The sequence below is a fragment of the Lepidochelys kempii genome, chromosome 14, assembly GCF_965140285.1.
Source record: "Lepidochelys kempii isolate rLepKem1 chromosome 14, rLepKem1.hap1, whole genome shotgun sequence".
NCBI lineage: Eukaryota > Metazoa > Chordata > Testudines > Cheloniidae > Lepidochelys > Lepidochelys kempii.
Window position 1 is genome coordinate 316,807 of NC_136393.1, and position 23,337 is coordinate 340,143.

Consider the following 23,337-nt stretch of genomic DNA (forward strand, 5'->3'; position numbering starts at 1 on the left):
TGTATTGGGTAGGGGATGCATCTTTTTCCCCCTGCTCCCATGTCACTTGTGGGCAAGGGTTGAGGTGATTTCAAGTGAGGGGTGGTGGGGGAGCAGACACAGGTTTGAACTCCCAGTTGGCTCAGAGCAACCAATTGGCCCACACATGCCCCATTATCTGCTACTGTAGCCAACACTGGTGGATGAGTGTCTGCTAAACTACTCAGCAGAGTGCTAGCTAACAGTGTTTGACAGTTAGCCGTGAAGCCTAGTGATGACAATTTAACATGGCCACATAAATGGAAGCAGCACAGTCTGTCAGAGTTATTGTTTCAGGCTAAGGCAAATATTGTGGTGGTTATGTTCAGGTCACGCTGAGAGGATTTTCTTTGTTGCCATATCTAGGAACTGCGGTCTTGTTTTCTAAATGAAAACTTGCATTCTTAAGCTCTATTCTGAGGCATTGGATGAGTTCTGCAGTAAGTGAAGTGGTCACAGAATCATGGAAAACATGGGAGCCTGTCCCTGCTACATTGTACTGAAGGCCTGTAAATAGCTTGGTTATCCTAGTTATACTATGGTCTCTGTTTTACCAGAGTGGATTTTTGAACTCCCTGGCACAGTTCCCTGGTCTCCAAGATACTTCTTGGTGAGGTGGAGCAGAACGTAGACTTGGTGTTGGTCTGAGAGACCTGACTTCTTCATGAGGGTCTCTCAGCCAAGTACACTATCTGTCGCTGGCCCTGTGTCCATTCCATTGCATGAGGCCATTCAGCCTCTGACAGTGACTCCATAGAAGTCCTTTGGATTTCTCCTGTGGGACTGAGCTGGGCTCCTCCAAACTCCCCAACTGATGTCGATCCGAGGTGACAGCTCCAACCTAAGAGCCCTTAGTGCTGGGCTCACTGTCTCTGTAATGGAGCTCAAGGTGTACTCCAAGGATTCTCTGATATGAGAACTCTCTCCTACACTGACCAGACCTTCAGTAGTTAAGCCAGAAGGTAGGTCTGTACCCTGTTGGTAGGGATTTCTGCCACCACTACCCCTCTGCAGCTTGTGCTTAGTGGGGATATTGTGGTTTCTTTTCAGATTATATAAATGTTTTAGTTTTGTGGTAAACCTAGAAGCTGCAGTCAGGATCAGGGCCTCATTGTGCTAGACACAGAGACAGTCCCTACCCCCAAGATCTTACAAGCTAATTAAAGATGCAACAAGTGGCTGTAGTGAACAATTGGAAGGAACATCCCATGGCAAGGACCCATTCCCATCTCTTTATGTGGTTGAGCTGTACTGCCCACCCACTTTTTACAGTGTAATTACATCTGACAAATAAAATAGGACATAGAAGTTTGTAAATAATAGTAGCCCATTTAATTCCACTCCATGCTGTCCCCAGCCTCCTTCCCAATGGCTTTTAAACAATCCAGTAAAAACCCTTTGTAAGGGATTATTCCTAACAACCTCCCCTCCTCCAGCCCCATGAGTTGCCTCCTTCTAGGGAGCTGAATCTAGTACTCATTAAGTTGATAGCAAGCATCTCCCAAAGGTTCAGTTGAAATAGAAACACCATTTGGCCATCAACACTGCTTTCCTAGTGGTGGAAAGTCAGAGATAAAAGCCACAATGTCTTACTTCTAAACCTCCACTTTAACTGGGCCCATATGGATAAAGTAGTTCTATGCTCATGGTCTATATTAATGAAAATGGCTTTGAATTCCATCTTACCCAGTTCAGCATGATAGTCTTCCCTAAATCACCTCCCATGGCAGCAGAATCTAGGCTGAGGAGTTCAGATACCAGTGTTTAACTAACTGCTATCCAGGGAAGACAAAATCCCGTATATAATTCCACTTACATAGTTTGTCTCTGGGGGAGCCTAGTGGGTGCACACGCTAATCCTTTCTAAATTCTTCAAATATGTTTGAGTATGACCTTGCAGGTGTATAGGCATCTGCGATAAAACACTAGACCAGGTCCACAGCAGCCTTCTCAGCTTGTACAGGGAATGTTTCCATCACTGAGAGTTGGAACCCAGAAGACTTTGTAGTCTTGTTTTCTTGACTTGGCGTCCAGATCTGATACTCAATTCAGGAAAATAATCCTATTATCACTGTCTGTCTCTCATCAGAGCCACCTCCCTTGAGGGTTGTTTCTGAACAGCAGGGGGATGTTGGTTGGGGCCTGAGGACACTGCAGTAATACCAATAACTGGTGTGGTTTTGAGGCGGCAGCTGCTTGTATAATTTCTGGCCGGAACTGCCTGTGCCACAGGGGAATATTTGCACAGCCTCAATACCTGTCCTTCCCCAGGAGCTCCCGTCTTGGGGTTGAGTGCATACATAACCATGAGTTGGGAGTCGTTTTTGCTTTCAGTCTGTTTGAAACAGGTGGGTTACTTCATAACTTTTCTTTCATGCTGGCCCTGTACCTCGATCGGAAAAACATGCAGAGCAGGACAGAGACTCCTTTAGCTAGATCTGTCAGTCTGGGAATAGCTTTCTCATACAGCAGAGAAAAGGTAGAAATGGGAGATTTGGTGACGGTAAAGAAGAGGATTGGGAGGCACCATGGGAGGAAGGAAAAAATGAGCTGGGCAGTGCAGATTTTGTGGAGGGATGAGCTGAGAGTGAGGGGAGAAGGGGGGTGATATTCCTAGCACACTGGATTCACTTGTCAAGTAAGACAGCACAGTCTACTGGGTAGAGTGTGGACAGAGAGCTGTGACTTCAGAATTATCATACTAGCTCTGCTAGTGACTTCCTGTGTGGCCTTGATTTATCTAAGCTACTTAGTCTTTCTGTGCCTTAGTTTCACCATCTGTAACATGGGGACAATAGTACCTATTTACCTATTGTGAAGTGTTCTAAAATCCAATATAGTGACCAAAGGAGCCATCTAAGTGCAATTCTATCTTATATACTCAGCCATTTGTAGAACAAAACTAAAAGGTGTATGTTAAAACAAAAAAATCTAAGCCATAATTGTTCTGTTCTGCTCTATCTCTCCAGGTGATTCTCTCTCTGGAACATGGGCTGTGGGCTCCAAACATTCATTACAACACCCCAAATCCAGAAATTCCAGCCTTACAAGATGGTCGTGTCCAGGTGGTTGCTAAACCAACCCCAGTAAAAGGAGGCCTTGTCAGTATCAATTCTTTTGGCTTTGGAGGTTCTAATGTCCATGTCATTCTGAGACCAAATAAGAAGAAATTCTACCCTCCGGAGATGCACAATTTGCCACGACTGGTCCAAGTTTGTGGCAGGACACAGGAAGCAGTGGAAATGCTAATAGAGCAAAGCAGAAGCCTGAGGGAGTACAGCTCATTTGTGAGCCTGCTCAATGATATCTCTGGGATCCCTATTTCATCCATGCCCTACAGGGGCTACACCTTAATTGGCAGTCAGAGTGACATAAAGGAGGTTCAGCAGACTCAAACATCTGGGAGGCCCCTCTGGTACATCTGCTCAGGTAATTCCACTTTAAGGTGGATCAGACTCTTATCTGTTCTGTATCTTTGGAAGCTTGAGGCTGTCTGTTGATTCTATGCTCTGTTCCTTGATCTGCTTAGTTTTGTGGTATGTGCACTAAGATTTTTTTTTCAGGCTCTCCTGTTTACTGCATTGATCATGTGGACTATCTGCAGATAATCCTCCACCTAATACAATTTCCCTTCTCCTGGTAACAAATCCTAGGAGACTGAAAAACAGAGCATCATGTTCACTGTGGGGATTTGAGGTCTGCAAGATGTTCTCCTAGACTGAATTCTTCTTATATCTTCCCTGTGCTAGAGCAAATGCTCAGCTCTCCCTACCCATGGCCATACTGCCATGAGCAAGGCTCATGTTCTCGTCTCATCCCACAGGCATGGGAACACAGTGGAAGGGGATGGGCCTTAGCCTGATGAAGCTTGAGCTGTTTCAACAGTCCATCTTGCGCTCCGATAAGGCTCTCAAGGACACTGGACTGAAGGTGTCTGACATGCTCCTGCACGCAGATGAGAACACGTTTGAAGATGCTGTTCATGCATTTGTTGGCCTTGCTGCTATTCAGGTAAGGGTGAAAGCTGAGGCCCTTTCCCAGTTTTGTTCCAAGTGTGTCTGCTTGACCACTAATACTGCCTTTGTCATTCAGCTCCTGATCCTTCTAATAGTCTTGTGTAAGCTGCTAAGGAGCACGCCTGATGTGCAAGCCAGGTTTGAGTGTGCCTTTGGCATTGTTAGGAAATGTGTATATGTGCTGTGCTTACACGGTCTTAGGGCTGAGCATACAGTGCAGTTGTGGGCAGTTCCACCTCCACCGCCCAGGAGCAGCAGCAACAGCAGTAGTGGCTTGTGGGAGTGGGAAGACAGTGGAAGGGACCTGAAGAAGAAGAAATTTCGTGGGGGGGGGAGGCACTTGGATCCTTCCACTTCCTCCATTTAGGGCCAGAACTCTGTTTGGAGGTGAGGGGTAGGAAGCAGCAGTAAGATTAGGAAAGGACTTTGCTCTGAGGAGGGAAGCCTATTTTGGCATTTCTAATATGCCTATCACAACCATCCCAGATGTATGGCATCTGATGTGACGTTGGTAATACTGTTTTTCCTCATAGATTGCGCAGATTGACATGCTGAAGGCCATGGATCTGCAGCCTGATGGAATTGTTGGTCACTCAGTAGGAGAGCTGGCCTGTGGCTATGCAGATAACTCCTTAAGTCATGAAGAGGCCATTCTTGCTGCCTACTGGAGGGGGCGGTGCATCAAAGAGGCCAAACTACCCCCAGGAGGAATGGCTGCTGTTGGTAGGTAGCTAGGAGCATATCATTTCCTAGGTGGCTAATATCCCTGTACATGCATGGGTGCACGCGCGTATGCATGCGCGTTTGCTCTCTCTCTCCTGTCTTGTTTGTTAATTGTAATAAACTGATTCCATGAGAGGCTGTAAACTTGGGCTGTCTGACATGACAGTGGGGAAAGTGGGTGGGGAGAGAAATCTTTGTTTAAAGCTGTTCAGTTTTTTTAAAAAATCACCAATACTTCTAAACTCTTATAGGTCATAATTTGACAACGTGTTCATCTTCCTGGTTACATGTTGGGATGTATTAAAAACAAACCAAAAAAAGCTAGAAAATACCAGAAGTACTATAATACAAATCAGTGGTAACCCCTCACCTGCAGTACTGCCTGGTTCTTGTCACTCTCTCAAAAGCAGAAGTAGAGAGGGTTCAGAGATAGGTGGGTGACAAATAATTAGAAGCCTGGAAGAATTGGTTTGTGGAGTTTTTTGGTATGATGGAGTGAAAAGGTTAGGACAGTCTAATTTATAGAAGACACAAAAAAAGGACAGGGTGGCTTTTTTGTTATGCTTCAAGAACCAAAACAGATCTCCTAGAGAAGTTAAATTGGGCACTCAGTTTCACAGAATACAAGTACAAGAAGACATTCTATGAAATCAAAAGGTAACAAATTTAAAACAAATAAAAGTAAATATATTGACGCAACACATAACTGGCCTGTGGAACTTACTACCACAAGACCTCATTTGAGGCCAAGAACTTAGTAGGATTTTAAAAAATTAACCTTTTTTTTTTTTTTTGGATAATGAGTTAATTTTATCCTAAGGGGTATAAACCTACCTACTCCAGGGCATAAGCCAACCTTAACTGATGCGGAGGGCAGCAGTGCTAGGAAGAAACTTCCTCTGTGGGCGTGTTGTTCCATAACTGGCCAGTCCTCAGGCCACTGTCAGACTTCATACTGGACTACACAGACTCTGGTCTGGTCTGGCAACTTCTCTATTGGTTACAAGTAAAGCTTTTGCTATTTTTATTTTCTTGTTGTTGTTTCATGAACACCTTATTTGATAATTACGAATATTCAAGTTAGGAGCCAAAAATTATAGATTGGGGCAGCTGTGTTGGGGACTAAAGCATTTATACATTACTTGCTACAGGCATAATTCTAGTGTTTCACTTTCTATGATATTTCCACTGGGAACCAACTCATTTAGAATTCTCTTTAGCTTGCTAATGAGTATGTAAGTCATTTACTTATCACTGATCATTTCTGGGAGTCACTGCATATAATAGGTCAGATCTTTCATAACCAGAATTTGAGTTCAGATTTTGTCCATTGCCTCTTACCCATGTGACAGATCCAGGCCAAATTCTACTCTCATAGACTAGCTTAAATCCATAGTAACTTTTGACTTCAATGGCAATACCCTAATTTCACAAAGACTGTAAATGAGCAGAATTTGACCATTCTCTCCAGTTTTAAGAATGGCATTCCTTGCTCAGGACAAGGTAAACTGTTAGAGGGAGATTTTCTTTTTTAATAGGTTTTTCAGATAGTGTAAGTTTTTGTCTAAATCTGAGGTTTACATGAAAAGTATATATTAGAATTCTGTCATTTTCCCTATCACGGGGATGAAATTTTGATCCTTCTGTCTGTAATCTCAAAGCAGATAGCTGGTGGAATCTTGCGGGTTTTACATAAGCAATTCAGAGCTCTGTCTGACTTGATTCTTCATGGAGAGGGATATAATGGACTTCAAGAACTTCATCCCAAAATTTAGGGATTGATTTTTTTTCATGAAAGTCAGTTTTGCCACCTCCAGTGCGCTCAGATACTGCAGTGAGGGTCAGCATTCTAAAACCGTAAGGTCCTGACAAGACTGTAGGATTATCCGTCTCCCAAAATCTTGAATCCAGCAGGGTAGTCAGAATCCGTACTGTCAGGAGTTCTGGGGTTAACCTGGCTACATAAGCTGCTGCATAATTTTTCCTGGGAACATTTGAATCATCTTGAGGATTTTTCCTCTGCAGGTCTGACGTGGGAGGAATGTAAGCGTCGTTGTCCTCCTGGCGTGGTACCTGCCTGTCACAACTCTGAAGACACTGTCACTGTTTCAGGGCCTCAGGTGAGCAAACATATGGAAACCTGCCTTCCTAAGAGACCTTTCCTTCCAAGGCTGAAAACTGGGGCTCCATCTGGTGTGTCTTCCATTACTGGAATTACACCATGAACCCTAGGAGTGAAAGAAGGGTAGTAGGTTAAACCAAAGTAGGGGGAGGGACCTTGACTCTTGCATCTGAATTTAAACACTTAAGTGCTACTTGATGGGAATCAGAGTTGTTGCGTCTTGCAGACTAGGAACAAAAAAAACATGTGATCTTGTATTTCAGTAGTATTCTATTCACTGGGATGTTGCATCACCTTCACACGAGGAATATGAGGGGAGTGCAGTGATACCACTTAATGGGAGCATAGAGCCTCATCAAATGGCTAATGACCGAGGAAAGCTGGATGCCCAAACTCCATGAAATAATAATTCTTGCTCAATTCTATCCCATTTCCTAGGACATTGTGAATGAGTTTGTAGCCAAACTGAAAAAGGAAGGAGTGTTTGCAAAGGAGGTGCGCAGCGCTGGCGTTGCTTTTCATTCATATTACATGGCATCTATTGCACCAGTCCTACTTAATGCCCTGCAGAAGGTAATGTCCCTGAGTGATGGCTTATGCTGGGGGCTTGTGGATAAAAGGAGCCATGACTAGCATCCTACATGGTGTGGGAGAGAGGGGCTGAAAGGAGATCCTCATGTGTGAGAGTTAGAAGAGATTGGGCTGCATGCAATAACAGTTGCTGGATTTCTGTGGAACAGGTAGTTGGAAGCCCTTGGACGTCCAGCAAGAGGAAGCCTGAGCTCACAAGCTGAGAAAAGTGGTTCATGCAAATGCCTGGGGCTTGGTTTTTTTAGCATTGTGGGGTGTTTTTTGTTTTGTGGTTTGTTTTTTTGTTTTTTGGTCTTGGCCTGTGACATCTATATATTTTTTTTTCTTGTTGGTCTATTGTAGGTAATTCCAAATGCAAAGCCTCGTTCAGCCCGTTGGATCAGCACCTCTATCCCTGAGTCTCAGTGGCAGAGTGAGCTGGCTCAGAATTCCTCTGCCGAGTACCATGTGAACAACCTGGTGAGCCCAGTGCTGTTCCAGGAAGGTCTGAGGCATGTTCCAGACAATGCTGTTGTGGTGGAGATTGCCCCTCATGCCCTGTTACAGGTACTGCACTTGGGAAGGTTCGAAGAATCACGGAACATCTTAGCTTTTCTCGCGCTGAAAACATCTTGCCCAGCCATTTCTAGTCTCCCTGATTTAGCATTAAAAATCAACATGTCCCAACATATTCCATACCACATCCCCACCCACACAGTCAAGTCATCCAAATACTTGCCTTTGCACATTACTTGGGGGGGCGGGGGAAGAACAACACAGGCATGCAGAATCAACTGTCTGAACTGGTGAACGAGTAGGAGAAACTAGGAGCTTGGATGATCTAACAGTGTGTGTGGGAAGTAAAGCAGTAGGGAAGAGAGCCTGAAGTCTTACTACCTTGGGTTGTAATCTTGTCAGATCTTATTAAGCTAAACACCATCAGGCTGGGCCAATACTTGAATGGGAGGCTTGCAGTGTACAGCAAGAAGCAATGCTGGAGATCAGAAAGTGTCACTCTTTTTTTGTCTAAGAGTACTTGATAGCTGTTTGGATACCATGGTGATGAGGGCCATATAAGTATCTAAATAGAGGAATTCTTCCTAGATCTTGAATCACTTCATCCACACCTGTCTCTGAATCTTCTCTATGCTTGTATCTAATTTCTCTTGGGCCTTTTATTTTAGAAAGAGTAAACTACTCTATCAAGATAATTCAACACTAATCCCTTTCATTTAATTGCTCACTTTCACAGCTGCATAGTGTTTTAAAAAAAAACAAAACAAAAACATACACAACTAAAATACACAGTGTAAGGATAGCAATGCAATACCACACCTATGTTACAAAGAATAATAATACGTAGTGCTTATGTAATGTTGCATCTTCCATATATTGTACAAATGTTAGCTAACTAAACTTCACATCGCTCTTGAGAGCGAGGAAGACAAGTACTTATTTTAATTTTTTACGGGAGGATAGCAGTTGGGATCTGAAACACTAAGGAAAAGTCTCTCACTTTCAAAAGTGTCCACTAATTTTGAGGACATCAGTTTTGGGGTAACTCTCTCATTTCAGACCTGTCAGGTCTCATTTCCTCCCCACTCGCTTCCAAGGTGCTGTGTATTCATAGCTCTGATTGACTTCAGCTTAAGTTATGGATGCTTACAACTTGTGAAAATGCCTAGGTGTCAAATTAGCTTAAAAATTGGTGGATTTTCCTGGAAATGTTATCCTAAATGGTTTGTCTAAGGCCATACAGCCAGTCCATGCCTTGTGGTTCCCATGCTGCATTTCAGCTAACATTGATATTATGAGTTTGCATTGTCTTATGTTCCTATAAACTTGAGTTTCATTATCCTGGGGCCAGATCTTGTTCACCTTACTCCTTGCAGGTAATGCTGTTGAAATCAATGAGATTTTTTTGCAGGAGAAGACAAATCGCAAATTGCAATAGAGACAAGGACTCTAAGGACTAGTCAGGTGGAAAGTTGCATCTTGAAAATACAGCCATTTTTTCTTAGGAGTGTACAAAAATATATCTACTACTTTACCCGACATAACTCAAAAATGGGCAAAACTCACTTCAGCTTTCTAAAAGTTATTGCTGTGGTGCTCAGCCCAGATGTAGAGAAATTTTAAACTAAAATGAAATATTTCAGAAAGTTAAGAGCATTTGAAAGCATTGGGTGACTCATAAATTCCAAGGTAAGAAGGAATTTAGTCTGACCACCTGTTTCACACAGGCTGTAGAACTTTCTAACCTTGATTTGAAAAGTTGCCAGTGATTGGAGAAGCCACCATGACCCTTGGTAAATTGTTCCAATGGTTAATTACTCACTGTTAAAAATTTACACTTTTATTTCCAGTTTGGAAGTTCAGTCTAGACAAATTCAGCCACTGGATTGTGTTATACCTGTGTCTGCTAGATTGAAGAGTAATATATGTTCCCCATATAGGTTCTTATAGATTGTAATCAAGTCATCCCTTAACCTTCTCTTTGTTCAGCTAAATAGACTCAAGGAGCACCATCTAACTATAAGGCATGTTTTTCTAATCCTTTAATTATTCTTGTGGGTGTTCTCTGAACCTTCCCCAAGTTATCAACGTCCTACTTGAATTGTGGGCACCAGAACCGGACACAGTATTCCATCAGTAGTCACACCATTGCTAAATACAAAGGTAAAACAACTTTTATGCTCCTACTCAAGATTCCCTTGCTTATCCATACAAGGATCGCATTAGCTCTTCTGACCCAGCGTTGTACTATGAAACCATGTTCAGTTGTTTATTCACCAAGAATAAACTTCCTCCACTGCTTCCCCAGATAGAATCCCCCATCCTGTAAGTATGGTCTATATTCTATATTTAGCCATATAAAACACATTGTTTGCTTGTGCCCAGTTTACCAAGCAATCCAGATTGCTCTTAATCCATGACCTGTCCTTCATTATTTATCACTACCCCAATTTTTGTGTCATCTGCAAACTTTATTGGTGATTTTTGTTTTCTTCTAGGTCATGGATTAAAAATGTTAAATAGTGAAGGGCCAAGAACCAATCCCTGCAGGAACTCATTAGAAATACACCCATTTGATGATGATTCCCTGGTTACAATTACATTTTTGAGACCTAACAAGCTTTTAATCCACTAAATATACGCCATGGTTAATTTTATATCTTTCTAGTTTTCTAATCTGAGACATGTGGTACCAAGTCAAATGCCCCTACAGAAGTCTAAGTGTATTGCATGAGCACTAATACTTTTATCAACCAGACCTGATTTTTTTTTAAAGGAGATTATAACTTTGTCAGAATCTATTTTCCATAAACCCATGTTGAATGGCATTAATTATATTACCCTCCATTATCTCATTAATCTCCTTGACATTGACCCTGGGCAAGATAAATCTTTCCTTTAATTACCCATGTCATCATGTTTACCCTTTTAAAATATTGGCACAACATTCGCTTTCTTCTGGAACTTCCCCAGTGTTCCAAGATTTATTGAAAACCAAACATTTAACAGTCCAGTGAGATCCTCAGGCAGCTCTTTTAAAACTCCTGGATGCAAGTTATCTGGACCCGCTGGTTTTAAAATGTCTGACTTTAATAGCTGCTGTTTAACATCCTCCTGAGATACTAGTGGAATGGAAAGATATGATATTATATGACTACATCAAAAAGCCCACCGATTATTTTGGTTTTTTCTCTCTTCCCTCCCCCCACATACGGGGAAAAAATATTTAGTGAACACTTTGGCCTTTTCTGCATTATTACTGATAATTCTACCCTTTCCATCTAGTAATAGACCAATATAGTTGTTAGTATTCTTTTTGTTCCTAATATATTTGAAGTCCTCCTTGTTGTCTTTAACTCTGCTGGCCACAGACTTCTCCGTTTGTCTGCTTTCCTTATAAATTTTCTACAGTTCCTAGCTTCCAATTTCTATTTGTTAAGATCAACTTCCCCTTTCTTACATTTTGTTTTATTTTTTGTAGCTGCCTTCACTTGCCCTCTAAACCTAGTGATTTTTTTTTTTAACCAGCACAGCTTTCTTCCTCAGTTGTGAGATTGTGGCTTTTTAGGGCTGTCCCAGTTCAGAGCAACTACACGTGTATTTCCCCTCAGTGCTCCAGCAAGTTCACCCACTCTCAGGCTTCCAGCTTCCCAACCGGTGCCTCTTTTGGATGGAGGACTACATCTCACCCTGGTCAGAAGGGAGTATATCCAAGCTGCACAGTTTCCTGCCTTCACTATGTATTTCCCAGCAAAGACAGGCTGCCTAAACACACATGCTTGCTTTTGCTTCAGGCTGATTAGGGTGATTGCTTCAGATCCGAATTACGACACAGTTCTTTCTAAGCAAGCCTATTTTATTCTTAAGGTAAAAAAGCATTAGAGAATCCATATTTAAAAACAATAAAACAACATACCCACATGCTAATAAACTTACCAGGAATCATCCCACCCTAGGGATTTCTTTGCAGTTACAAGTTAATCAAAGCTGCAGCTCAGAACAAGCACTCAGTCTTCTGAGGCCTCAGTAGGCCAAGTTCTTCCAACCCTCCTGTAAGTCTTGGTGCCCTCCATGGACCAGGGGTCCTATCCCTTTGTTGAATTAGGAAGAAGACCCTGCATCAGCTTAAAACCCAGGCTTTTAACCAAGTTTGTTGGTCTCTGGAGAATCCAGTTTGAACTATATGTGCATATTTCCACAGGGAGGTGGCATCAAAGGCTAATAAGAGGAAGTTCATTAGCATCACACTCCCTACTAGAGAAGGTACTTACAGTGCCACAACAAAACGTACATGGCTGCATTTTTAATTCAGTGTAACCCAAAGGTATTAACACCATAATGCAGTAAAGTTCATCTTAATTCAATAAGGTTTGTTCAAGATATTACAGGACACTGTCAGTCTTTCACATGGGCCTCTAGTAAAGTATTCTTAAACAACTCACAATATCCCCTTTTCCTGATTAGTCTTCACGGCTGATTTGGGTCATAATTGTTTTCAGGTGTGACAATGGATACCTCCACTTGATCTCAACTAAGCTTGCTTCCCTAAGCTTGCTTCCAGTTACATAGGCCTCCGCAGACAGATCCAGGAGTTGGCTGTCTAGCCACATAGGTACAGAGCTGGCAGTTAGGGTGGCACATGCGCCATGAAGGCCAGTGTTCAACACAAAGGGGATAAATCTGCCCCCTTCAACTCTTCTTCTTTATCCTAGGTGTTCTTCTCTCAGGCTGTGGTAGTGCATGACACAGGAAGACTTTCAGTCTTAAAATCTCCCCAACTGTGAGTTGTGGTTGCTGAGCTTCCCTCTGTGCTGAAGGCTGGTGAGAAATTCAACTCAAGAGTTCTCTTGTCATAATGCCCCCACCCTCCCTCCAGAGTCTGTGGACCTAAGATCTTTAGATGGTGCAGAGGAAGGCACCTTTCATAGTTCCAGTGGCTCTTGGAAGTCCCATGAAGCAGAAAAGAAAAAGGGGCTTTCCTTTTGGGGTCTGTTCGTCTGAGGTTCTCTTGGGATCCCAGGACAACCGTTCCAAAGGGCTGCTCTCCCCTAGATTACCAGGTGCTGGTTCGAGTGTCTCTAGACTCTTTATCCCTTATGTACTATGGAAGAATGAATATTGGTGCTGCAGGAACCACGTTCCGGAGCAGTCCAGTGCTATGGTCCTCTTGATTCTGAGAAACAGGAACTAGCCCACTCTGTTATGGCTCTACTTCTTAATAACCCTAATTCAGGAATAGCAACATCTTGGGATATTCAGAGGTTCCTTTGAAAAGCTTCAGGGTTCAGTACTTAATATTTTGGGGCTTTTGACCTATGGTCCTCTGCCTCCTTTTCAAGCTGCAAGAGCAAAAAATAGAGGGCCTTCTCTAGAGAAGTTGAAAGCCCTTGCATGGATTCTTAAAAATCCCCAATGATGGAGATTCCACAACCCACCTAGGCAATTTATTCCAGTGCTTAACCACTCTGATAGGAAGTTTTTCCTAATGTCCAACCTAAACCTCCCTTGCTGCAATTTAAGCACATTGTTTCTTGTCCTATCCTCAGAGGTTAAGAAGAGCAATTTTTCTCCCTCCTTCTTGTAACAACCTTTTTTGTACTTGAAAACTGTTACCATTTCCCCTCTCAGTCTCCTCTTCTCCAGACTAAACAAACCCAGTTTTTTCAATCTTCCCTCATAGGTTATGTTTCGTAGATCTTTAATAATTTTTGTTGCTCTTCTCTGGACTTTCTCCAGTTTGTCCACATCTTTCCTGAAATGTGGCACACAGAACTGGATACAATACTGCAGTTGAGGCCTAATCAGCACGGAATAGAATGGAACAATTACTTCTCGTGTCTTGCTTACAATAGTCCTGCTAATACATCCCAGAAGGATGTTTGCTTTTTTTGCAACAGCGTTGCACTGCTGACTCATATTTAGCTTGTGATCCACTATCTTCCAGGGCTGATGCTAGTTTTGGTAGGGTGGTTCTGCAATCCAGAGACTTTGAGCTCTGCCTCTTGGGGTGGATACTGCTTGTGAGTAACCTAAATGGCATACATCACATCTCAAAGAACCACAGTTACAATAAGTAACCATTTCTTCTTGTGGCTTTTACTGCACCTGGAAAGTCTAAAGATAGGAAGGTGTCTTTGACCCTTGGAGAGTTAAGGATCCAATGACTGGTGTGACGGGGCAAGGCCAGATGGCTATAGAAAAGTAGTGGGAGATAGATATATTAGCTCCAGGCTAAATAAATCCCTGGTGCCAGGATAAGTGAAATGGCAGCTGTTCCAGGTCAATTAAGACACCTGGGGCCAATTAAGAACTTTCCAGAAGGCAGGGAGAATGCTAGGTTGATTGGGACACCTGAAGCCAATCAGGGGCTGGCTGAAACTAGTTAAAAGCCTCCCAGCCAGTCAGATGGGTGTGCATGTCAGGAGCTGTGGGGGGAAGTTCCGCTGTTGGAGAGACTGAGCAGTACACACCATATCAGGCACAAGGAAGGAGGCCCTGAGGTAAGGGTGAAGTGGACCTTGAGGAAGTGAGGACTGCTGTGGGGGAAGTAGCCCAGGGAATTGTACATGTCATGTTTCTAAAAGGTCAGCTACCATAGCTGATACCAATAGGGTCCCTGGGCTGGAGCCCAGAGTAGAGGGTGGACCTGGGCTCTCCCTCCTCCCCCACCTTTGCCCCCTGATTGATCATTGAGAGCAGAGACTGTGCAAGGAAGGATAACTTCTCCTCACCTCCCTCACTGACTTATGATGAAAATGGCTCAGTAGACTGTGACCCTTGTCTCTAGAGAGAGAAGGGTTACATGGAGGGTCACAGTGAGCCTCTGAGGCTAGCAAAATCCTCCAGGAAACATGGGACCCACAGAGGCAAGGACAGAGAGTTGTCACACTGGTTATGCTGGGAAGAAAGGTGTATTTCTCAGTAGCCTTAATTTGAGAGCTGCAACCTATAAGGAAATTGTGGCCAGATGTACCTTTAGCTATGCTCAAAAGCTCCCTTTTTTGGAATTCCTCTCCTAAGATGTTGTTGAGAGCAGTGTTGTTTTTTTTTTTTTTTTTTTGGCCCTCTTGAACTGGGAGCCATAGAAGTGGTGCTAGAGCCTTACCAGGAGAAAAGGTAGTTAGTCGTAAAAGAAAGAGGGTTTTATCTTTTTGGGCCTCCACATATAGGAGATTCCTAAGGGAAATGAAATTCTGGCCAGCTTCTCTAGGGAGTAAAGGGGTACTTGTGGCACCTTAGAGACTAACAAATTTATTTGAGCATAAGCTTTTGTGAGCTACAGCTCACTTCATCGGATGCATTTATGCTCAAATAAATTTGTTAGTCTCTAAGGTGCCACAAGTCCTCCTTTTCTTTTTGCGAATACAGACTAACACGGCTGCTACTCTGAAACTTCTCTAGGGAGAAGATTCCCTATTCGCAACCCTCAGGCCTGGTTCATAGCCTTTGATCTTTTGAAATGCCCACATCTCACATGTCAATAAAGCAAAAGCACAAAGTGCCTCAGGTTCCTGGTGAGGAATTACTGCTACTGGTAGAAAGGTCCTGCCTCTCAATGGAGCAGCAGTGTAGTCACTGTGAGTGCAGCATGGTAGGTTAAAGCTCATCTATGACAGCAGAAGCACGCATGTCTATCCATAACTGGATGACTACCTCATAAGAGTGTATGACGGCAGAGGAGGCGTGATACAAACTACTTCTTACATGCCGCCTTAATCCATGGATCTCCAGGTGTTTCACAAAGGAGGTCAGCTGGGAGAGATAAAGTGACTTGCCACAGATCACACAGCATGTCACTGGCAGAGTCAAGAATGGAACCCAGGCTTCCTGATTTCCAGTCCAGTGCTCTGTCTGCTAGTTCACACTGGTGTACTTCATTCCTGGCAGGAAACTACACACTCGACAAATCTCAGTGTAAGCAAAGAGAAATCTAACTTGGTCCTGAGCTTCATGGAGAGGCAGTCTATGTTCCACAAAGCTCTAGTTTACCTGTTAGGGTACAGGTCCTATGATCTCCTGTAGGCCATCCACTTAGCCAGCTCCAGGCTAAATGGCCCAGTGCATAGGTATATCTGAAAATTCAACCTAATGGAGGCTTGCATCTATCTCTGTCACTGCTTTGCAGGGCAACCCTTGCAAGGGTGTTTGAAATTGATCTATGATGAAGAGCTGAGGAGGGACCCTTATGGGTGAGGGCTTATGCCTTCTGTCTGGGAATGCTGGACATGAAGAACATGTGTACATCCACAGCTTCCACAGTGTTGGCAACTTGTATGACTTTATTGCAAGTCTTGTGATATTTGGTGGTTTTTGTCAAAACTCCAACTTCCAGATTAATGCAATTACATGAGAATCTCAACTTTCATTTAAAAAATATATTTCTAACCTTCATGGTTCCAAAGAATAGCTTGAAATCATGGTTCAAGTGCACACTAAGGGGGGGGACCTAACTAACGATTGGGGTTTTTTTTGTTTTTATTTGATAAATATTGAGTGTTGGCAATATTGCTTCCAGCTACTGCCCAAAAATTGTTACATAGCTACTACAACCTGGTTATGTGAGGACAGTACAAGCAGAGAAAAGGTGACGGGGGAGATAAATCACACCCTTCTTTGCTTTGGAAAGACTGCAAGAAATTCTACAATAAGCCTTGTTTACACATCCTTGTAAAAGAAAACTTCTGAAAATGTCAGAGGTTTGACTTTAACTTTCTTCTCTGCTCAAAAGCAGACAGGGTGGATTTGATTTAAATCTTGATTTTAAATCAGTTTGATTTAACCTTTAATACATATTCTTCACAACTTGGAGATGTACGTTTCATTTTTAGAAGGTACTATACATTTTTTAAGTGATTTATTTTGAAAACTTTTCAGGTTAGTTTTACAGCTATAACAGAAAATGAATGATTGGTTATTTCATTTACCAAAGGTAATTGAAGCAGATATTTATGAAGTCATTGGGAGGTGAACTATCTCCAGTTCAACAGGTTAATCACTAATATTTGGAGGATTTTCTTGCCATGCTGTATTAGATCACCAGACAAACATTTACATTTTTTTCTTTAACTAAAACAACAACATTATGTAGTCTGGATTTTTTTCTTCAACAGCAAACATAATATAACAAAACAAGCATATGAATTTTGAATTTAGTTAAACATTCACGTTTTTTAAAATCAGGTTTGTTTTTGTTAAAATTGTTTTTAACGAAAAGAGTTAAATGAAATATTTTAAATACAAAAAAAATTAAATCAACTATGTCAGCCAGGTCAACATGATAAACTTAAAACATTGGCTTCTGCAGCTAACTCTGTCGTCTTCACCTTCATTTTCCTGTTTGTTCATAATCTGGAAAAGAAAAACAAGCTTTCCTGCTTTTTCAGGTCCCAAACTATTTCTCAATTTGGAATGAATTAGTCCAAAGGAAGAAACTATTCGTTCTGCACCTGCAGAAGAAGCTACTGCTGTTAAAAGTGAGATTATCACTTCAGCAGTCTCTGAATCCAAGTGCTTAAGTGACTTCCACCAGTTCACTGGTGTGACTTTCTTTAAAACATCATCAGCAAACTTACATTTCTTGAATGGTTCACCTTTAGCTCTGAAGTTTATTATGGAGGGATGATTGCTGGATGTCCATGTCGTAGCGAACTCCTCTTCTTCAGCAGGTGAAGTTTGACAGGTGAATATTTGCAAGACAATGAGCTGGAGATGGTGCTTGTCCCATTTGTTTTTTTAATGCTTGTAATTTAACTCTGTCATTGTATATTTCTCTTTTGAAGATCTCACTTAGTTCCTTCCAAATTTCAAAAGCGTCAGCAATAAAACAGCGATTTCCCTGCATTGTGTTCAAGGCTACAGAAATAGGCTCCAGGGCACTCAGCAGGTGTTCAACATTTCTCTTAAGCCCAATGTTGAGAACTTTGGCTGTGACAGTGCCATCCATTTTTTTCACAGTTTTGTTCACAAACTGTCATCAGATTAGGCCAGTTCTTGATATAGTGCTCAAAACAGTGCACTACTGAGTTCCATTGCACATCCTGTGGGCGAGTTAGCTTGGTTCCTCCCACTTTTTTTAGAGCAGCTGTTGCAAAGTGGTTACCACCGAAGTATTTTGCAATTTCAACATCATTAGCCTTTATTTCTGGAACACTGAAGTCTTTGGCTAGGAGTTGCATCAAATGACCACTGCGACTGTATGTTGTTAGCTTGGGACTCTCTTCTAAATTATTTCTTCTCATCTTGGATACATTTGCAGCATTGTCTGTGACCAAGCTGCGTACTAGACATTTGAATTTATTTTCACTGTTTGTTATAGCTTTTACTGCTACTTCTTGTAAGTATTCTGCTGTGTGTGCATTTCCTGATGTATCAATTGTTTCTGTAAGGAAGACATTCCCTTCTTCTTTTGTCACACAAGCACATACAACAGGATCATTGTGGACATTGCTCCACCCATCAAGACTGAGGTTAACAATTTTACACTCTAGACCTTTTGCACACTGCTCAATTTCTCTTTCATACACTTTATCCAGCAATTTGCCTGTGTCATCTGCTCTGTGGGTGGACTGTATCCTGGTCTTAATGAAGTCTGGGCTCTTAATCATATGGAAAGGAGAGGTTTTTTTGTTGCATAAACAAACCAAGCAATTTACCTCTTTTTGTAATCTGCTGGTTCTTACCACAAACTTATCTATGGTTGTTTCTGGATGATGGAGATTTTTGCTACAGGTGATATACTGTGGCTATATGACATACATGATGTGACTGAAACGCGATCATTGGCAACTAACTCTGAAACTATAGAAAATGATGGTGATCTTGAAGGTGGATAGTCTTCAGAATCCTGTATGTTGAGGATGCATTGACTTATTTTGTTTAGGAGAATCCAGTTATTTAATTTACTACCATATGTCTCATTTAGTATTACTCCATTGCATTCACTGACACTCAGTGCTACTTTAAAGGTGAAATTGTAAAAGGAAGATCTGCCTATTTCAGCTGTTTATTTTTTATCACAACTGCATCTAAAATGATAGTACCATAGAGTAACAGCTATTTTTTTTTTTTTTTTTTTGCTCAAACATGAGAATTCAAAAATAGTCCAGAAAGAAGACAGGCAGTCCCTAAGAAAGTATGAAATAAAAGTTTACAAACCTGAAGATCCTGCATGTTCAGACATGTTCCTTTCATCTTCAACGCAGCTTCCTCCTGAGAAGGAACACTTCTCATGATGTTTTCATTCGGGCAACCAAGCCTTACATTTCTTTGTTGCACTGTTCACATTTTGCACGCATACCTGTCTTACCCACAGGTAGAGGGACTTCATTATAATATTCCCAAACTGGGTCGCTCTTACGGCCTGTTGCCATTATAGGTTTTCCCTTCTAGTGAGAGAATGGTATGGTAGATCTCAAATAATGAAGGCTACACTCAGAAAGACCTCAAGACATCTGGAACATGCTGCTTAAACAGTTTCACTTTTGTTCCTACTGCCTGTCCCTCTCTTCTCACATTTATCTCCAGACTTCTTCTCCTTATCCAGATCTATTCCACCCCCAACAATCTTCTATTCATTGAACTTTTTGAAACTTTGCTCTTTGAGAGAGAGGTAAGGGATTGACTCTGTGTACACACATTTGCAGAGAGACGATAGGGTTGAGGTCTATTATTTCTCACCTCTATTTATTTTATTTATTTTAAAACATTTTTGGTATTAACAAGCATGTTCTCTCCGGAGACACAAATCCACAGTTTGAGAAATGCAAAACTAAGCATCTCTGATTGTATCTTCTAGACTGAGCACTGAGTCATTGGGTAGATAGCAAGATTAACCTAAATAATCTATACAGAAGCCCCTGGAACCTCATAAGATTGGGTCCCTAATCCATGAACTATTGAAACTATTTACAAAACTTTTCTTAAAGATTACGTTAATATATTGTCTCATACTATAGAATTAGCATTTATAATCCCTATTCCATGATGAGATATCTTTGAGCTATAATGTATCTTTAGATCAGATTTTTTTGATATAATGCTTTTGAGGGAAAAAAGCCTATTTTTTTATTCTTTTTAAAAATCATTGATTTGTATCCACCCTGAAAGCAGAGAAAACTTTGAAAATTTGTGTAAAATCTCTACAGCTCTGTGTAGTATGTCCCCCCATTTTTTATTTGAAATCCTAACTACCTTTTACCTATGCCTACAGCGAACACTGCTGGGGCTTAACACTTGGCCTGGACTAGTCCTCATAGAGATTTATTGCCTTTGTGTGGGAGAGTGACAAAGATATGTGACCATCTGAGGAATCAGCTGCACTATTAATGCATGCACAGCTAGTTTAAAGGGGCAGTGTTTGCCTCAAGGAACTTGCAAGCTGTTCTGGCAAAGTCAGTGGTGCTTGTAAATTCCACAAGACAAGCTCTTTCTCCTCTTAATTTAGAAAATATTTTACCAATTGTTTCTATTTCATGCTGGTGGATGGTAATTTCTGAACAAATACACTGTGATTGGTTCAGTAGATTATAACTCTTTGTAATTAAAGGTATAATATGACTAAGAGGTAGGTGGTAATTGTCAAGCAGACAAGGGAAAGGAAAAACAAGGATAGTAGCATTTTTAACATGGTGTACAATAATGTATTGATTTTAATTCCATTAGATGTAAGTAATGCAGATGTTTAGAAGGCTTGGTAAGAGGTTTTTAAAGATACAGCCACTGGGAAAGAGGCTTAATTCAACAATGTTAATGGAACATTAAGTTTCTACAGTTGAACCCAGTGAAACAATACAAAAGCTACCATATATAGTACCAGCAACACTAACTCAGTTGCATTGTTTGGATTTACTACCCTTTCTCCTTGGATAGTGTGTAGCTTTACATTACTGTTTTCTGTAAAATATATCTCATTAAAATATGCAGGTTGTGCCATGGGCAGTAGAACAGTTTTTATAGTGGGGGTGCTGAAAGCAGAAACCATGTATTTCGTTGTTGTTACTACTTCAAGCCAGGGGTGCTACCGCACCCGCAGCATGCCTGAGTTGTACAACATGACCAAGCAAATGTGGTTGTTTGGTTTGTTTGTTACCACCTTCTCTTTTGCATTTCTTGGCTTTCTTTGCCCTGGTCTACACTCGGGGGGGGGGGGGGGGGGAGGTCGATGTAAGGTATGTAACTTCAGCTATGAGAATAGCATTGATGAAGTTGATGTACCTAGATTGACTTACCGCAAGCGTCTTCACAGTGGTGAGTTGACTGCCACCGCTCCCCCGTCGACTCCACTTGCGCCTCTCGTGGCGCTGGAGTTCTGGAGTCGACGGGAGAGCACTCAGGGATCGATTTATCGCGTCTAGACTAGACACGATAAATCGACCCTGATATATCGATCACTATCCCGCGGGCAGTGCACACCTATCCTTTGTGGGGTTTTAGTATGCTGGAGTGTGGGGATTGGTTGTTTTTTAGGGATATTAAATAGATTTTCTCCTTATTATGCTTTTGACCCTGCTCAAGGGAATGTGTCTTCCTCCTTTTCTTCTCTCCCTTTCCCGTGGCCAAACAAATGTACACGATCTTCAGACAAAAGATGTAATGAGACCCACCCACCCCATGGAGCAGGGCAGGGGGACCTCTCAGACCAGGAAATGAATGAATTCCTCTGACCATGATCTTTGATCTCTGCTTGATCAGGCTATTCTGAGGAGAAGTTTGAAACCAACCTGCACCATACTACCTTTGATGAAGAGAGAGCACAAAAACAATCTGGAGTTCTTCCTGACACATGTTGGAAAGATCTACCTAACTGGGTAAGGAGCTGTTGAGAGCAGAGAGTTTTGCGTCCCATCCTTTGGTATGTACCTTTTGAGAGGGATTGAGCCAGCCCCTTAGTTACCCTGTAAAAGGACTTAGGGAACATGTCTCTGCTATAGTCATGTTGTTGCTATTAAGAGATGTCCCACAGTCGGACCTAAGACTATATTGCAAAGAAAATGATACTGTTGGGGTAGATAAATTCTGAGGACTCCTGGAACTGGAGGTTAGACTACTTCCTGGATACAAGCATTGCCTCTCGTGGACTGCTGGTGCTATAATTGCAAATCTGACTGTTGCTGGTGTACTCTGGTGCTAGGTTTGCTGTTGGCCTTTCTCTAGGAATCCCACAGACTTATAACTTCTGACCACTGTCAGTATTAAAATCACTAAATTTTCTTGACCTTTGTCTTTCCAGAATAAATGTTCTCTCAAATAATGTGTTCCCAACTGTTGAATATCCTGCCCCAGTGGGAACCCCATTAATATCTCCTTACATCTTGTGGGACCACAGCCAGACTTGGGATGTCCCAAAAGCTGAAGACTTTCCCACAGGCTCTGGGGGATCTTCATCAGCATCAGTCTATAATATTGGTGCGTACCAGTCTTCCTCACTTCTACGTCAGTTTCTCTTGTTCCCAAAATGGGAATGCAAAGTCCTCTAAGCGGCATCTCCAAAGCCTCATATGAAGAGGGTGTGCTAACTTTGTGGCTGGAACTGCTCTTGAGGTTAGAAATGAAGTGATCTGAACAAAGATCACTTTGGGGGGTTGGCCTGGTTCAGAACAATAGCAGCTTTGACACCTCTATGTGGCCAGGAGGGTTGGGAGGAAATTCCTGGAAATTCTTACCTTGCTCTGAAGTCTTCATTTCCTGGGAGTTCTAAAGGAATTTTTGTTCTTTCTTGTTTAACTGGCAGATATGGATTCTGAATCCTCCGATTATTACTTGGTTGGTCACTGCATTGATGGCAGAGTCCTGTATCCAGCAACTGGGTACCTGGTGCTAGCCTGGCGAACTCTGGCACGGTCTCTGGGGATTACCATGGAACAAATGCCTGTTATTTTTGAAGAGGTTACAATCCATCAGGCAACAATCCTTTCCAAGAAAGGTAAGGGAGAGGTTGCATCTGGGGTCTCAAGCCTGAATAGTAAAGATAGGGAAAGATGGGCAGAAGGGAAGAGTGCATGGCAGTGGGGAGGGAGAAGGAAACAAATACATTACACTTCACCTTACCCTGTTATACATCCTGAAGTGGGATATCATGTTGTCTTCTGTTCCATGTTGTGCATAGTAGGGCAGAAGGTAGCGTGAAAAGCAGGAGATTCCAGGGAATTTGGGACAATTAGTGGAGGGAGTGCATGAGGAAGAACATGGGAGGGAAGGGTCTCCCTAACACACGTTTCAGCAATCTCTGGGTTTGTTTGCAGGTTCAACACAGCTGGAGGTGAGACTCCTGCCTGCTTCCCACTGTTTTGAAGTGTCCTGGAATGGAAACCTGGCTGTAAGTGGTAAGTGGATAATTCTGGCTGTCCTGGCCTACTGTGAAGAGTCCCATGCTGT

The 23,337-nt window shown here is 42.1% G+C and overlaps 1 protein-coding gene across 1 annotated transcript in view; it reads left to right on the forward strand.

Annotated features, from left to right (window-relative positions):
- Positions 1 to 23,337, forward strand: part of FASN (fatty acid synthase) — a 91,059-nt gene that overhangs the window by 19,447 nt on the left and 48,275 nt on the right. The window contains exons 9-18 of the mRNA XM_073311577.2: positions 2,988 to 3,447; positions 3,842 to 4,029; positions 4,568 to 4,757; positions 6,783 to 6,877; positions 7,318 to 7,452; positions 7,813 to 8,016; positions 21,655 to 21,770; positions 22,193 to 22,368; positions 22,694 to 22,885; positions 23,205 to 23,285. Of these exons, the coding sequence (XP_073167678.1) occupies positions 2,988 to 3,447; positions 3,842 to 4,029; positions 4,568 to 4,757; positions 6,783 to 6,877; positions 7,318 to 7,452; positions 7,813 to 8,016; positions 21,655 to 21,770; positions 22,193 to 22,368; positions 22,694 to 22,885; positions 23,205 to 23,285 (1,837 nt within the window). The remainder of the gene's footprint in view (positions 1 to 2,987; positions 3,448 to 3,841; positions 4,030 to 4,567; positions 4,758 to 6,782; positions 6,878 to 7,317; positions 7,453 to 7,812; positions 8,017 to 21,654; positions 21,771 to 22,192; positions 22,369 to 22,693; positions 22,886 to 23,204; positions 23,286 to 23,337) is intronic.